This window comes from Siphateles boraxobius, unplaced genomic scaffold (genome assembly GCF_051911475.1).
Source record: "Siphateles boraxobius isolate OS27281-9 unplaced genomic scaffold, OSU_SipBor_1 46, whole genome shotgun sequence".
Lineage (NCBI taxonomy): Eukaryota > Metazoa > Chordata > Actinopteri > Cypriniformes > Leuciscidae > Siphateles > Siphateles boraxobius.
In genome coordinates, this window is record NW_027509097.1 from 19,122,026 (window position 1) to 19,140,000 (window position 17,975).

At 43.7% G+C, this 17,975-nt stretch overlaps 1 protein-coding gene across 1 annotated transcript in view; it reads right to left on the minus strand.

Moving 5' to 3' along the window:
* Nucleotides 1-17,975, minus strand: part of lrp2b (low density lipoprotein receptor-related protein 2b) — a 207,593-nt gene that overhangs the window by 59,928 nt on the left and 129,690 nt on the right. Inside the window, exon 52 of the mRNA XM_077201294.1 lies at nt 2,018-2,263. Coding sequence (XP_077057409.1) covers nt 2,018-2,263 — 246 coding nt within the window. The remainder of the gene's footprint in view (nt 1-2,017; nt 2,264-17,975) is intronic.

Genomic DNA, 17,975 nt, shown 5'->3' on the forward strand with positions numbered 1-17,975 from the left:
CGCGGGGAGCGCGAACCGAACCGTCCTCCTCGAAGAACGCCCGGCGAGAGCGGAGCGTCCTCACGGACAGTTTCTCGCAATGCTCACAGTCAGCCCCCTCGAGAACTGACTGTGGCATGCTCCACTCCCAAATAGTAACAAAAAGCTGATGTGTGTGTCCCCACCCGTGATATAACGTGGGCAGGGAACAACACAAAAGCTGCTTGCTCTCTTTTGCCATAATATATATATATATTGCAACTTGACAGACAACAATAAATATGACAAGGACAGAATACACAGATCGCTTGCTGAAGGCAACAGAAGCTGTCGCGGTCTGTTTTCTTGTGTGCTTTATAGCTTCCTGGTCTATGACGTCACCGCCTATGACGTCTCGCTCTTCCATTGGACTGATTATACACGTGCTTCACGACGCTATCACGCAGAGCGTTCCCACCGTGTCTCAACGCAGCTCGAGTTCCCTTGAAAGGGAACTGGGAACGGTCAGCAAAGTAGGACCGAAACCACTTCAAAGCTGTCCCCGACACACCAGACACTCTCTCAAGACGTGTAAGCATTAGACTGTGATCAACAGTGTCAAAAGTGGCTCTTAAATCTAAAAGAATGAGAATAGATGTTGCACCAGAGTCAGAAGCCATCAACAGATCATTGGTGACTTTAACCAGAGCCGTCTCAGTACTATGAAATTTACGGAATCCTGACTGAAGTGGTTCAAAGAGGTTATTACTTGTGAGATGTTTACACAAATGAGAGGCAACAATACGCTCAAGTATTTTTGCCAGAAACGGAAGGTTTGAAATAGGACGATAGTTATTAAAATCATCCAGGGCAACATTCTCTTTTTTTGGTACTGGAGTTACCGCAGCAATCTTTAATGCTGCTGGAACAACCCCAGTCTGCAAAGAGTCATTCATAATACTGAGAACCACTGGAGACAGGACCCCAAAGCAAGATTTAAATAAGCATGTGGGAAGAGGATCAAGCAAGCAAGTGAAAGCTTTAATGCTTGATACCTCCCTTGTAAGAGTCTCAGTATCAAGAAGAGGAAAGTTAGTTAGAAAAGTACCAGTGAACCCAGGTGGACAATGGAATGAAACAGTAGAAACGGATGAAACAGAGATTTGTTTACGACCACTATCAATTTTTGAATTGAAGAAATGAAGAAAAGAATTACACAGCGGCTGAGAAGCAGGCGTGGTAGTAGCAGCATTAACTTGAAGGAGTCTGTTTATAGTTTTAAATAGATGTCTTGGGTTTTCTTGATTGTTTTCAATAGTCTGAGAGAAATACAAAGATCTTTCAATCTCAATTAATGCTCCGTAGTCACTTAGAAGATCCTTCCAAGCTAGATAATGAACATGCAAGCCAGTGAGACGCCATTTTCGCTCCATTTTCCGACAGGCCGCCTTCTTAGTGCGCAGATTGTCATTATACCATGGAGCAGTGCGAGTAAAAGTAACCTTGCGTGACCTCAGGGGAGCAAAAGTGTCTAGATTAACAGCAAGAGCGTTATTCAGCTGTGAGACTTTCTCCTCCAAAGATGTGAAGTGCAGATCACCGAAAGTGGAAACAACAGAATTCGAAAATACTGTCTGATCAATAGACTTCCACTTCCGAAAAGTTACCGTTCGGGTGGCAGGCACACATGAATTGTGCAATACCAAATTAAAAAAGACAGCTGAATGATCAGATAATCCAATATCAACAGATGATAACTGATACAAATGAGCTATTTGTATTCACAAGATCCAAAGTATGGCCTTTACAATGAGTCGGGCCAGTTACCAATTGCGAGAGATTGAAGCAGTCAAGCAGCGATAAAAATTCCTTAGCCGTCGTTGAATCACTTTGATCCACATGAATGTTGAAGTCCCCGACAATAAGAATTTTGTGGAACTTTAAGGACAGCATTGACAGAAAATCAGCAAATTCTGACATAAAAACTTATTAAAAAAAAAAAAAAATAGTTAACACCAAGCTATTAAAGAAAAGCCAATTTTCCCAAAGGGACACTCACTGCACTCATCATACGGCTCATCCGAGTTATCTCCGCAGTCATTCTGTGCATCACACACGTAGCTTGGTGGTATGCAACGTCCGGTTTTGCATTGAAACTGTCCAGGTTTGCAGGTCTTCTCAGTACAACTGTCGGCTTCCTCATCGCTACCATCTGCACAGTCCTGTACACCATCACAGTGCCAGGATATTGGGATACAGTGCTTATTTTTACACTGGAACTGGTTCTCGGAGCAACGGTGGTCACCTGGGTTACAAAGAGGATTTTAAAAAAAATCTCAATTGAATCAAATATGAATGTAAAAATTAATTGTATCTTTCCCAGATACAATAATCAACCAAAAACTGCCCTTTTGATACCAACCTTAATTTTATTGTTCTATTATAACAATAGCCCCTTTCACACATGCAGTCTTTACTAGTAAATTACTGGTAAATTATCGTTTAGAGATCATACTTGAAACAGGATCTTTTAAAAAATAACAAAAGCAATTTTATGGTATGAGAAGTTGTAACATTACTAGTATTAATTAAGTTGGCTTGTGCGATCCAACTTACTGAAATCCTATTTAAACTTATTATTAAGTATGCTTGTGAGAGCCAACTTACTGAAATCCTATTTAAACTTATTAAGTTGGCTTGTAAGAGCCAACTTACTGAAATCCTATTTAAACTTATTATTATTATTATTATTATTATTATTAAGTTGGTTTGTAAGAGCCAACTTACTGAAATCCTATTTAAACTTATTATTATTATTATTAAGTTGGCTTGTAAAAGCCAACTTACTGAAATCCTATTTAAACTTATTATTATTATTATTATTATTATTATTATTAAGTTGGCTTGTAAGAGCCAACTTACTGAAATCCTATTTAAACTTATTATTATTAAGTTGGCTTGTAAGAGCCAACTTACTGAAATCCTATTTAAACTTATTATTATTATTAAGTTGGCTTGTGAGAGCCAACTTACTGAAATCCTATTTAAACTTATTATTATTATTATTAAGTTGGCTTGTAAGAGCCAACTTACTGAAATCCTATTTAAACTTATTATTATTAAGTTGGCTTGTGAGAGCCAACTTACTGAAATCCTATTTAAACTTATTATTATTAAGTTGGCTTGTGAGAGCCAACTTACTGAAATCCTATTTAAACTTATTATTATTATTAGTGGTGCTTGCCATAGGCAAAGCAACACTAGTGTTATTGTGCATACTTATTATTCTTATTCTTATTAGTGGTGCTTGCCATAGGCAAAGCAACACTAGTGTTATTGTGCATACTTATTATTAGTGGTGCTTGCCATAGGCAAAGCAACACTAGTGTTATTGTACATTCTTATTATTCTTATTCTTATTCTTACTCTTATTCTCATTCTTATTAGTGGTTCTTGCCATAGGCAAAGCAACACTAGTGTTATTGTGCATACGTATTATTAGTGGTGCTTGCCATAGGCAAAGCAACACTAGTGTTATTGTGCATACTTATTATTAGTGGTGCTTGCCATAGGCAAAGCAACACTAGTGTTATTGTGCATACTTCTTATTAGTGGTGCTTGCCACAGGCAAAGCAACACTAGTGTTATTGTGCATACTTATTAGTGTGAATGCTTTCAAGCATTCACACTATTGAAATCCAAATCTTTATTATTATTATTCCGTATTCTTCCGTGGTCGCTTTCAACTCCTCTCTACTTTGTGCTACAAAAACCATTCAAGTATCAAAATGTTCAGCTTTTCAAGGACATGTGTGCTATTATTTTTCTTTTTTATAACTTTTATACTTTTTAAATTATTAATCTTTTTGTGCATTTTTTTAACATGTAAGTCAATGGAGAATTCTACAAATCCTGCTTTATGCTCCTTCTGCTTTCAAAGCCCACTACTTCTGCATACTTTCAGCTATTTTTGTCATTTTAACTTTAAAATGTTGAGAAATCTTTAAGCTATTAACGTTGTATTCAACTTTTTGAAATCTTTTATACTTTTTTCACAATCTCTACTTTAGTCTCATGAAGTTTTTCAAGCCGTTTCTCAGATTTTAATGGAAGCGGATGAGAGAGACTGTTCAGAGCTAGAGCACGTGATGTCATCTGCTAGAGTGAGCCAGCTTGAAAACTAATCGTAAAAAATAATTTTTAAATCGCTGGCCTGGCTACAATTTTAACTCTTCATGTTTTTATACTTCATGTAATTATACTTGAAACGTAGGTATTTTTGTTGTGCTTCCTCACGTGTGTTTAGTAAATCCCTCGGACTTACAGTTTTTCCTCTGTGTCCTTCCAAAGGACAAGAGTGACAGACAATCCTCCATTGGCAGCAATTATAAATTCAGGTCAAACTTTGGTCCGTAATGCTCTGATCACTAGTTTTTCAACTTGCCAAAGTGGTCTCTTTTTTCAGCTCTATCCACACAAAAAATACATCACATCGTTCACAAAGGCCTTGTCTCGCTCACGGTCAGGTCATTTTGCCGATACAACCTATAGTTTTGTCTCTAGGGAGGTTTGTTCGAGGCCAAGTATCAGCGATTTTGCCCTCTGTCTAAATAGGAAAGCTGATTCCACAGGTGATGTTGATTAGCACAGATCAAAGGGGCACAGATCAAAGGGAGACACACATAATTGGTCCTGTGTTCTGATTGGTGCACAGTCACTGAGCTCTTTTCTGAAGGAACTTTACAGGTTTTTGTTGCATTTATGCTTCTGCTTCTCCTGTTCTCCCTCCCTCTTTCTTTCTCTTTGTAACTAATCTATCTTTCTTTCTTTCTTTCTTTCTTTCTTTCTACCTAATCCTTATTTCTTTCTTTCTACCTAATCTTTCTTTCTTTCTAACTAATCCATCTTTCTTTCTTTCTAACTAATCCTTCTTTCTTTTTCTTTCTTTCTTTCTTTTTCTTTCTTTCTTTCTTTCTTTCTTTCTTTCACTCTTTCTTTCTTTCTTTCTTTCTTTCTTTCTTTCTCTCTTTCTTTCTTTCTTTCTTTCTTTCTACCTAACCTTTCTTTCTTTCTTTCTACCTAATCTTTCTTTCTTTCTAACTAATCCATCTTTCTTTCTTTCTAACTAATCCTTCTTTCTTTTTCTTTCTTTCTTTCTTTCTTTCTTTCTTTCTTTCTTTCTTTCTTTCTTTCTTTCTTTCTGTCTTTCTTTCTTTCTTTCTTTCTACCTAATCTCCTTCTTTCTAACTAATCCATCTTTCTTTCTTTCTAACTAATCCTTCTTTCTTTTTCTTTTTTCTTTCTTTCTTCCTTTCTTTCTTTCTTTCTTTCTTTCTTTCTTTCTTTTTTTCTTTCTTTCTTTCTTTCTTTCTTTCTTTCTTTCTTTCTTTCTTTCTACCTAATCTTTCTTTCTTTCTTTCTACCTAATCTTTCTTTCTTTGTAACTAATCCATCTTTCTTTCTTACTAATCCATCTTTCTCTTTCTTTCTTTCTTTCTTTCTTTCTTTCTTTCTTTCTTTCTTTCTTTCTTTCTTTCTTTCTTTCTTTCTTTGCATTTCAGTTAAGCATTTTAAGCATTCACACGCATGTTCCGCAGGAAATGCTCTGTTTCTATTGAAATCCAAATCTTTATTATTATTATTCCGTATTCTTCCGTGGTCGCTTTCAACTCCTCTCTACTTTGTGCTACAAAAACCATTCAAGTATCAAAATGTTCAGCTTTTCAAGGACATGTGTGCTATTATTTTTCTTTTTTATAACTTTTATACTTTTTAAATTATTAATCTTTTTGTGCATTTTTTTAACATGTAAGTCAATGGAGAATTCTTCAAATCCTGCTTTATGCTCCTTCTGCTTTCAAAGCCCACTACTTCTGCATACTTTCAGCTATTTTTGTCATTTCAACTTTAAAATGTTGAGAAATCTTTAAGCTATTAACGTTGTATTCAACTTTTTGAAATCTTTTATACTTTTTTCACAATCTCTACTTTAGTCTCATGAAGTTTTTCAAGCCGTTTCTCAGATTTTAATGGAAGCGGATGAGAGAGACTGTTCAGAGCTAGAGCACGTGATGTCATCTGCTAGAGTGAGCCAGCTTGAAAACTAATCGTAAAAAATAATTTTTAAATCGCTGGCCTGGCCACAATTTTAACTCTTCATGTTTTTATACTTCATGTAATTATACTTGAAACGTAGGTATTTTTGTTGTGCTTCCTCACGTGTTTAGTAAATCCCTCGGACTTACAGTTTTTCCTCTGTGTCCTTCCAAAGGACAAGAGTGACAGACAATCCTCCATTGGCAGCAATTATAAATTCAGGTCAAACTTTGGTCCGTAATGCTCTGATCACTAGTTCCCTTTCGTCCTGGGAACTCCGACGTGTCGTCGGGGGAGTTCCCTGACGAATTGGGATCACGCTAGGGAGACCAATTGCCTTCGAGTGAATTAAAACGAGCCAATGAAAATTGGCATGCAAGATTTGCATTCCGCGACCCGCCTACCAGCGCGGGTATAAAAGGCGGAAGTAAACATTGCGCAATGCTTTTAGCTTCGGAGCCGACCGATTGTGTCCTCTCTGAGTGAGTGAGCTTTAAGATTGTATTTTTCTTACTGCTACGAGTCTGCTGTTTCGGGAGGGGATCTCTCTGTGTTGGTGAGATGGCGTTTCAGCGACCGCGCGGTTCCTGTCTGCCGGCTGCGTCTATATGCTGTTAATTCAAAAGCTGTTTTCACAGCTGGTAAACGGTTGAGTGCGCACAGCGGGCTTGCAGTTTCCCCGCTGTGTTGCCGCGTTGGGTCCCTGTGTGCTTCAGCACGATAGAGAGAGTACTTTCTTCCTGAAAGAGCAACACGAGTGAAGATCGCGTCCTTTTCAGGATGACGTTTCACTCGTGTGTTTCTGGATGCGATCGTTCCCTGTCCTTATTTGACGGCCACGTTCATTGTTTCACATGCCTAATCCGTGTGTGAGACTACGTTCGTGGGTGGTTCATGTTCTCTCAGGGGTGCATGACCACGTCGGCACGTTGTTCGTCTCCCCTTTCTCGTAAAGGCTTGAGCCGCTCAGCGTGCCGTGTGCCGTCGAGCGCCGGCTGACAGCGCGGGTTGTCACGGCAACCCAGCGCGCGTCATTCGGCGCTCAAGATGCGTGGTCAAGATCAAGACTCGCGTGCCTCTATGAGGTGAGTCCCTTTGCTTATTTCCCGATCTAGTTTCTCTTCTGGTGCACCAGAGGAGGGCTACTTTGGCGAATAACATTGGTGATCTGAGGGTTTCAGTGAGCACGAACCACTCACTCCTCTAGCGCATCGCAAACATGCTGAGACTGTGTTCGTGGGTGGTTTATGCTTTCTTATGAGAGCATGACCACGTCGGCACGTTGTTCGCCTTGCCTGAAGGCTTGAGCGCCCAGCGTGCCGTGTGTCATCGAAGCGATGGCCACGTTCACTATCTTGCATGCCTGGTTGACGGCCACGATCACTGTTTCACATGCCTAATCAGTGTGTTGAGACTGCGTTCGTGGGTGGTTCATGTTCTCTCAGGAGTGCATGACCACGTCGGCGTGCTGCTCGTCTCCCCTTTCTCGTAAAGGCTTGAGCCGCTCAGCGTGCCGTGTGCCGTCGAGGCTTTCGGATGGGATTCTGGTCCTTCTCATGAGGGACCAAGCATTTCATTCGGGGCCCCAGGGAGGACAGATGTCGATCGCTACATCGGAGAGAGGGCTGTTATACTCTGAAAATGATGCTGAGTTCCTACTATAATGTCGTGTTCTCATGCTGAAGATTCAGACTTAACAGCCACACTTTCCTGGGCTGTTCTAAAGCGCCTGGATGTGTGTGAAGAATTTTGGCAGTATGGAAGCGTTTTGGTGCCAATATGGCAAGCCAAACATGCCTAAATCTGCAGAAGTTTTTCCTCTCTCACTACCACTGAACGTGCGTAGTTCTAACTCGGGGTTGAGCTGTGCTTAGTGACTGACCGTGATTAGTCACAGCGCTGGCCCTCGGTTAGACGATGTCCACACTGGTGGTCCAGAAGCACCTCAAAACCAGCCCGCTCGGAGTTTGTTTTTCCCAAGGGAAGGGAAGCAACCCTGAGAGGAGCGACCCAGAGTATGTGACGATCTGCTCTTTGGGAGTGCGTGTCATCACCTCTCCTTCCCCCGGGGGAGGGCCGGGTGGAGAATTTAGTTTCTGTTCCGCCGCTGGTTATCCAGTAATCAGCGGTACCCAAAGTTTGAGCAGTCCACTTCCTCTGAGTCGTTCACGGGCCCCAGCGCTCAGATGGCAGTGAGGGCTACGGCCTTGTCACTCTCGTCTCTCGCTGGGTGAGGGGAAACCAGGACTCGATGCCCCCGGGCCTCGTCCCTCGTTTCCCCTCACGGTCGAGACTGGCAGTATAATAAGACCAGTTTCCTCCATCCGAGAGGGTCAGAATGGCAGTGCGTGCCGCTCCCGAGCTGCACCACTCCCGTTCCCCTCTCCCCAGCTTGCAGATAGCAGTGACGCAGCCTCAGCTGCGTCGCTCCGGTCTGCAGCTGGGCCCGGAGGCGCAGAGACCAGCATACGAGGAGTCAGGGCCTCGTTCCTCGTCTCTCCCCCTCCCCTCGCCACCGGGCAGTCCGCAGCAGAACGCCCACGAGCCTTCTCTGCCGTCTGCCCCTCGGTGGAAGCAGGTTGGTGTCAGGCGCACCCAGACCCCCGCTCTCGGTCGCTACAACGCCACCAGAGCCGGGTCCCTGTCTTCCACCTCGCTGCCCCTCCGCGGGTATGCCGGTGGTTCGGGTGGGTTCATTGGGACGGTATCTGGAAGCCTGGCTAGAAGCGCTTCCGGGTCCGTCCCGATGGCTCATCCGCACCATCCGGTTCGGCTATGCAATTCAGTTTGCACGCCGGCCTCCCAAGTTCAGGGGCGTCCACTTTACCCGTGTGCGGTCGGTGGACGCCCCTGTCTTGCGGAAAGAGATCGATGTCCTGCTGGCGAAGGACGCGATCGAGCCGGACCCTCCTGCCGAGATGAGGTCCGGGTTTTACAGCCCCTACTTCATTGTACCCAAGAAAGGCGGTGGGTTACGGCCAATCCTGGACCTGCGGGTCTTGAATCGGGCCCTGCACAAACTCCCGTTCAAGATGCTCACGCAGAAGCGCATTTTCGAATGCATCCGTCCCCAGGATTGGTTTGCAGCGATCGACCTGAAGGACGCGTACTTTCACGTCTCGATTCTCCTTCGACACAGACCGTTTCTTCGGTTTGCTTTCGAGGGTCGGGCGTATCAGTACAAAGTCCTACCCTTCGGGCTGGCCCTGTCACCCCGCGTCTTCACGAAAGTCGCGGAGGCGGCCTTTGTTCCCATGAGAGAACAAGGCGTTCGCATCCTAAACTACCTCGACGACTGGCTCATTTTAGCTCACTCGCGAGATGTGTTGTGCGATCACAGGGACATGGTGCTTCGGCACCTCAGCCGGTTGGGGCTTCAGGTCAACTGGGACAAGAGCAAACTCTGCCCCGTGCAGAGGATCTCTTATCTCGGTATGGAGCTGGACTCGGTCGCCCGGACTGCGCGCCTCACGGAGGAACGCGTCCAGTCAGTGCTCACCTGCCTCAGGTCTTTTCGAGGCAGGACAGCGGTTCCACTGAAACAATTTCAGAGGCTCCTGGGGCATATGGCAGCCGCAGCCGCAGTAACGCCGCTCGGCCTGTTACATATGAGACCGCTTCAGCGCTGGCTTCACGATCGAGTCCCGAGGTGGGCGTGGCACAGCGGCACGTTCCGGGTCAAAGTGACCCCGCACTGTCGCCAAACCTTCTCCCCGTGGTCGGATCCTGCGTTTCTACGGGCCGGAGTGCCCTTAGTCCAGGTTTCCAGGCATGCTGTGGTTTTCACAGATGCCTCTGCCACCGGATGGGGGGCCACGTACAACGGGCATGCAGTTTCAGGTCTGTGGACGGGGCCTCAACTGCATTGGCATATCAACTGCCTAGAGTTGCAAGCAGTACGCTTAGCCTTGCGTCGCCTCAAAGGGGTTCTCAGACACAAGCACGTACTGGTCCGTACGGACAGCACTGCGACCGTTGCGTACATCAACCATCAAGGTGGTCTACGCTCCTGTCGTATGTCGCGACTCGCCTCCCACCTCCTCCTATGGAGTCAGAAGCATCTGAGGTCGCTTCGTGCCATTCACATTCCAGGGGAGCTCAACCGTGTGGCAGACGAGCTCTCACGGCTGCCTCCCCTGCCAGGAGAATGGCGACTCCATCCCCAGTCGGTCCAGCTGATTTGGAGTGTCTTCGGAGTCGCACAGGTAGACCTGTTTGCCTCTCCGGACACGACCCATTGCCAGTGGTTTTATTCCCTGTCCGAGGGGACCCTCGGCACGGACGCCCTGGCTCACAGCTGGCCCCGGGACCTGCGCAAGTATGCGTTTCCCCCAGTGAGCCTTCTTGCACAGACTCTGTGCAAGGTCTGGGAGGACGAGGAGCAGGTCCTTCTTGTGGCGCCATTTTGGCCCACCAGGACTTGGTTCACCGAACTCATGCTCCTCGCGACAGCCCCTCCCTGGCCGATTCCTTTGAGGAAGGACCTTCTTCCTCAGAGACGGGGCACTCTATGGCACCCGCGTCCAGACCTCTGGAAACTCCATGTCTGGTCCCTGGACGGGACGCGGAGGTTCTAGGTGGTCTGCCACAGGCAGTGGTAGACACCATCACTTCCGCTAGAGCCCCCTCTACGAGGCGCCTCTATGCGTTGAAGTGGAACCTGTTCGTCGATTGGTGTTTCTCCTGTCAGGAGGACCCCCGAACTTGCCCGATCGGAGTCGTGCTTTCCTTCCTGCAAGATGGGTTGGAGCGAAGGCTGTCTCCCTCCACCCTCAAAGTGTATGTCGCCGCAATAGCCGCGCATCACGATGCACTGGAAGGTAAGTCTTGGGGAAGCACGACCTGGTCATCAGATTCCTTAAGGGTGCCAGGAGGTTAAATCCACCTCGTGTTTTGCACTCGGTACCCTCTTGGGACCTTGCTCTGGTACTTAGAGCTCTTCAAAGTCCTCCCTTTGAGCCTTTGCTGACGGTAGAGCTTAATATCCTGTCCATTAAGACAGCGCTCCTGTTGGCATTGGCCTCTTTCAAGAGGGTCGGGGATCTGCAGGCTTTTTCGGTCGACGAATCGTGCCTAGAGTTCGGGCCAGGCCTTTCTCACGTTGTGTTGAGACCCCGGCTCGGATATGTGCCCAAGGTTCCTACCACTCCCTTCGTGGACCAGGTAGTGAACCTGCAAGCGCTGCCCCAGGAGGAGGCAGACCCAGCCCTAGCTTTTCTCTGTCCTGTCCGCGCCCTGCGGGTTTATATTGACAGAACGCAAAGCTTCAGAACCTCAGATCAGCTCTTTGTCTGTTACGGAGGCCGGCAGAAGGGGAAGGCCGTCTCCAAGCAGAGGTTAGCCCACTGGTTAGTGGATGCTATCACCCGAGCATATGAGTCTCTGGGTGAGCCTTGTCCTCCCAGGTTGCGCGCTCACTCCTCTAGAGGTGCTGCCGCTTCCTGGGCTTTGGCTCAAGGCGCCTCGCTGACAGACATCTGTAGAGCTGCGGGCTGGGCGACACCGAACACGTTCGCTAGGTTCTATAGCCTTCGTGTGGAACCTGTTTCCTCCCGAGTTCTGGCTACGGCCAGTGGGTCGAGGGAATAAGTTGTGTCGGCTTGCTACGCCACTCCGCCTCGAACAGCGGATACGTGCTTTCTTGCTCCGTATGGCGCCCTACGTTGGTGAGCCTCGTGAGTTCCTCCTTCACCCCTCCGGTGCTGGGCGTGGCGGACCGCCCGGCGCCAGGTCTGCTACCTCTAGTGAGGAGTTGTTAGTAGACTGGGTGCTCCAGTGATCTCTACTGTGAACCATCATGCCACGTGCAGTTTAGCCGTGTCTTCCCCTTGACGGACTCGTTCGTCATCCCTGTTGAGTGCGCTCCCATTTCCCTTGGATTGGGACCACCTCAGGGACTGCCATATGTTTCACTACCCCATTGGGCTAGTACATATGTGTATTCCTGGTCAGTCAGGCTGTGCCTTCCGCAGCTTTCCCCCTCTCTTGGGGAACGCTTTCCCAGTGTTATCCAATGTCCACTGTGCGGGTCTTGCGGAACAGCAGTGTGGTTCCCGTGCTAGCTCCCGCAACTTATTTCAAGAAACTGCTGCAGGGTAGCTTAGCCGGGCGCTGGAAGGGGCCAGCACCATGGCGCTTTATTAGGGATCCCAATTCGTCAGGGAACTCCCCCGACGACACGTCGGAGTTCCCAGGACGAAAGGGAACGTCTCGGTTACGTATGTAACCCTCGTTCCCTGAGTACAGGGAACGGAGACGTGTCGTCCCTTCGCCATGTCGCTGTACCTTCGCGGAGGACTGGACACTGTTCGGCTCCTCAGCGAAAAGCATTGCGCAATGTTTACTTCCGCCTTTTATACCCGCGCTGGTAGGCGGGTCGCGGAATGCAAATCTTGCATGCCAATTTTCATTGGCTCGTTTTAATTCACTCGAAGGCAATTGGTCTCCCTAGCGTGATCCCAATTCGTCAGGGAACTCCCCCGACGACACGTCTCCGTTCCCTGTACTCAGGGAACGAGGGTTACATACGTAACCGAGACGTTTTTCAACTTGCCAAAGTGGTCTCTTTTTTCAACTCTATCCACACAAAAAATACATCACATCGTTCACAAAGGCCTTGTCTCGCTCACGGTCAGGTCATTTTGCCGATACAACCTATAGTTTTGTCTCTAGGGAGGTTTGTTCGAGGCCAAGTATCAGCGATTTTGCCCTCTGTCTAAATAGGAAAGCTGATTCCACAGGTGATGTTGATTAGCACAGATCAAAGGGGCACAGATCAAAGGGAGACACACATAATTGGTCCTGTGTTCTGATTGGTGCACAGTCACTGAGCTCTTTTCTGAAGGAACTTTACAGGTTTTTGTTGCATTTATGCTTCTGCTTCTCCTGTTCTCCCTCCCTCTTTCTTTCTCTTTGTAACTAATCTATCTTTCTTTCTTTCTTTCTTTCTTTCTACCTAATCCTTATTTCTTTCTTTCTACCTAATCTTTCTTTCTTTCTAACTAATCCATCTTTCTTTCTTTCTAACTAATCCTTCTTTCTTTTTCTTTCTTTCTTTCTTTCTTTCTTTCTTTCTTTCTTTCTTTCTTTCTTTCTTTCTCTCTTTCTTTCTTTCTTTCTTTCTTTCTTTCTTTCTTTCTTTCTTTCTACCTAATCTTTCTTTCTTTCTTTCTACCTAATCTTTCTTTCTTTCTAACTAATCCATCTTTCTTTCTTTCTAACTAATCCTTCTTTCTTTTTCTTTCTTTCTTTCTTTCTTTCTTTCTTTCTTTCTTTCTTTCTTTCTTTCTTTCTTTCTTTCTTTCTTTCTTTCTTTCTTTCTACCTAATCTTTCTTTCTTTCTTTCTACCTAATCTCCTTCTTTCTAACTAATCCATCTTTCTTTCTTTCTAACTAATCCTTCTTTCTTTTTCTTTTTTTCTTTCTTTCTTCCTTTCTTTCTTTCTTTCTTTCTTTCTTTCTTTTTTCTTTCTTTCTTTCTTTCTTTCTTTCTTTCTTTCTACCTAATCTTTCTTTCTTTCTTTCTACCTAATCTTTCTTTCTTTGTAACTAATCCATCTTTCTTTCTTACTAATCCATCTTTCTTTCTTTCTAACTAATCCTTCTTTCTCTTTCTTTCTTTCTTTCTTTCTTTCTTTCTTTCTTTCTTTCTTTCTTTCTTTCTTTCTTTCTTTCTTTCTTTCTTTGCATTTCAGTTAAGCATTTTAAGCATTCACACGCATGTTCCGCAGGAAATGCTCTGTTTCTAGTTATACTTATTATTCTGGACAAAGTTTGGCGCGTAACTCGTCCCGCAAATTTTGTCACAGACCCCTGAGTGAGGCGTCAAATCATGCGGCTCATTTAGGAGAGGTGTGCTATGACTTTTATAAGCGATCGGGTGTACGATGTTCGCACAGCGGACGAAAAAGCGGCCAAAAAAATCCCATTGACTTAACATTGCGGAATGTTCAGAATTTCAAATCCCAACCGACTTTTTCACACACACAGACACAAAGGGCCTGACACCCCTGCATTTCTCTCCCTCTCTCTCTCCCTCAGAGGATTTATATTATCAAGCAGCCAATAAGTAATGGTCTAAAATCTTCATAGCCTCAATCTAGCAACCAATTACAGCAGCCTAGCAACCGTAGGCCATAGGCACGAGGCCGCAGGCTTCGTGCCATACCAAAGGCACTTTTTAATAAAGATTTTAAGAACTCTATAATAACTCTATACTAACTATCTTTTACTATGTTATAAAAAATACATGCTGACATCACAGACACCTGAGAAAGGCGTCAAATCGTGCGGCTTATTGAGGAGAGGTGTGCTACATCTTTTCTAAGAGATCGGGGGTACGGTAATTGCCCCAGGGGCAAAAAAGCGCCCAAAAAATCCCATAGACTTAACATTGCAACAAACTTTGACGAGTCATAGCTCAGAAATCAGATTTCACAGGAACGTGAGATTTGCCACATTTGAAGAGGCTGACAGGCTCTGTAAGAACATACCTCACAATGGGGTAAAAGTTTTACCCCTGGGGGTCAGGAGCTGCTCAAAGTTGCCCCATTGACTTACTATGGTGTAGGACGGCCCATGAAATGGGCCGTTCTACACATTGCATAGGGATTTTGTATTGAACATAGCTCTGGATCACAGTGTCATAGAGACAAGGGGATGGGCTCATTTTACTCAGATGACCAATCAGTCTCTCAGGATCATTGTGAAGCTATTAAGCCACGCCCTAGCAACCATTTAGAGCACCTTAGCAACAAGTCCCATAGACTTCCATTGAAAGAGGTCAAAAGAATATCTCCGGATAGAAGTGTCATAGAAACACAAGGGTGGACTCGTTTGACTCGGGGCAGTAAACAACCAATAATGAATCACCTCAACACTACGTAGCCCCTCCCTAGCAACCATTGTTGAACACCTTAGCAACCAAAATCCATAGAGGGATATCTTCCATTCTGAATCTCACAGAGGCATTGGAGTTGGTTTATATCATTCACACTGACAATCAACCTTTTCAGTTTCATGACTGGCAGCTGCCAAGCCACTCCCTAGCAACCAAACAGAGCACCCTAGCAACCATTTTGCAAGACCTATATCTCTGTATCAGAACATCATATAGAGATGGGGTTAACACAAGTTTGACTCTGGGCAGCAAACAGCCAATCATGAATCATGTCAACACTTCCTTGCCCCTCCCTAGCAACCATTGTTGAGCACCTTAGCAACCAAAATTCAAAGAAGGATATCTTCCATTCTAAATGTCACCGAGGCATGGGAGTTGGTTTATATCATTCACACTGACAATCAGTCTTTGGAGTTTCATGATTGGCAGCTGCCAAGCCACTCCCTAGCAACCAAACAGAGTACCCTAGCAACCATTTTGCAAGACATATATCTCTGCATCAGAACATTGTATAGAGATGGGGGTTGGTTCTTTTGACTCATGCTAGCAAACAGGACTTCCAACATGCTACACATGCTAGCTGTGAATAGCTACATGCTAATAGCAATTAGGTAAGTGCTAAATCATGCCAAGAAAATGCTAAGAACTCCAATAGTAACCATCTGTGAAAACTACCAACATCAACTAGTAACATCATAGCAACCACCTAGAATACCTTAGCAACTGCCCAGAACACCCTAGCAACCACCCAAAATACCCTAGCAACTGCCTAGCAACACCATAGCAACCACACAGAATATCCTAGCAACCACCTAGCAACATCATAGCAACCACCCAGAACACCCTAGCAACCGCCTAGCAACCACCCAGTTCACCCTAGCAACCACCTAGCAACCTCATAGCAACCACCTAGCAACCTCATAGTAACCACCCAGAACACCCTAGCAACACCCTAGCAACCACCCAGAATACCCTAGCAACCGCTTAGCAAAACCATAACAACCACTCAAAACACCCTAGCAACCGCCTAGCAACCACCCAGAACACCCTAGCAATGCCCTAGCAACCACCCAGAATACCCTAGCAACCACCCAAAACACCCTAGCAACCGCATAGCAACCACTCAGAACACCCTAGCAACCACCTAGCAACCACCTGAACACCATGAATAAGCCATATCTCAGCACCAGAACATAGTAGAGACATGTTTGTTGGCTCGTATGCAATCATGTACCACACCCTAGCAACCGAGTGGCGAGTTTTATCACTGCAAGCACCACTTCACATTTTCTTCTGGAAATGTACATTCTAGTTAAGTTGGCTTGTGAGAGCCAACTTACTGAAATCCTATTTAAAATTATTATTAAGTTGGCTTGTGAGAGCCAACTTACTGAAATCCTATTTAAACTTATTAAGTTGGCTTGTGAGAGCCCACTTACTGAAATCCTATTTAAACTTATTATTATTAAGTTGGCTTGTGAAAGCCAACTTACTGAAATCCTATTTAAACTTATTATTAGTGGTGCTTGCCTATGGCAAAGCAACACTATTGTTATCTCACATACTTATTAGTGGTGCTTGCCTATGGCAAAGCAACACTATTGTTATCTCACATACTTATTAAGTTGGCTTGTGAAAGCCAACTTACTGAAATCCTATTTAAACTTATTATTATTAAGTTGGCTTGTGAAAGCCAACTTACTGAAATCCTATTTAAACTTATTATTATTCTTTTTCTTCTTCTTTTTCTTAACCAAAATTTTCTGACTGCTACTCCTCCTAGAGCTTTAACTCTACAAACTCCAAACTCGGGTCAGACCTTCAGACTGTTCTGACTTAGTGTGCTATATCTTTTCAGACTGATTTGACTTTCAGATTTCTTAAAAATTAATATTAAAAATCATAAAAATCCCATTGACTTTCATTGCAACAGTTCAAATTGAGCCAAGGCTACGGTGGCCCAGCAGTGTACAACACAAAAACTCAAATCTAAACTCCCTGAAGCCCAAGACTCAATTAAACTACCATTCTATATGTACTAATGAACTTATCTATCTATCTATCTATCTATCTATCTATCTATCTATCTATCTATCTATCTATCTATCTATCTATCTATCTATCTATCTATCTACTATCTATCTATCTATCTATCTATCTATCTATCTATCTATCTATCTATCCATCTATCCATCTATCTATCTCTTTCTATCTATCTATCTATCTATCTATCTATCTATCTATCTATCTATCTATCCATCTATCCATCTATCTATCTATCTATCTATCTATCTATCTATCTATCTATCTCTTTCTATCTATCTATCTATCTATCTATCTATCTATCTATCTATCTATCTATCTATCTAATCTATCTTTCTTTCTTACTAACTAATCTATCTTTCTTTCTTTCTTTCTAACTAATCTTTCTTCTTTCTTTCTTTATGTCTTTCTTTCTTTCTAACTAATCTTTCTTCTTTCTTTCTTTCTTTCTTTCTAACTAATCTTTATTATTTCTTTCTAACTAATCTTTCTTCTTTCTTTCTGTCTTTCTTTCTTTCTAACTAATATTTCTTTTTTCTTTTTTTCTTACTAACTAATCTATCTTTCTTTCTTTCTAACTAATCTTTCTTCTTTCTTTCTTTCTTTCTAACTAATCTTTCTTCTTTCTTTCTTTCTTTCTTTCTTTCTAACTAATATTTCTTCTTTCTTTCTTTCTAACTAATATTTCTTCTTTCTAACTAATCTTTCTTCTTTCTTTCTAACTAATCTTTCTTTCTTTCTAACTAATCTTTCTTTCTTTCTAACTAATCTTTCTTCTTTCTTTCTTTCTTTCTTTCTTTCTTTCTTTCTTTCTTTCTAACTAATCTTTCTTCTTTCTTTCTTTCTTTCTAACTAATCTTTCTTCTTTCTTTCTTTCTTTCTTTCTTTCTTTCTTTCTTTCTTTCTTTTTCTTTCTTTCTTTCTAACTAATCTTTCTTCTTTCTTTCTTTCTTTCTAACTAATCTTTCTTCTTTCTTTC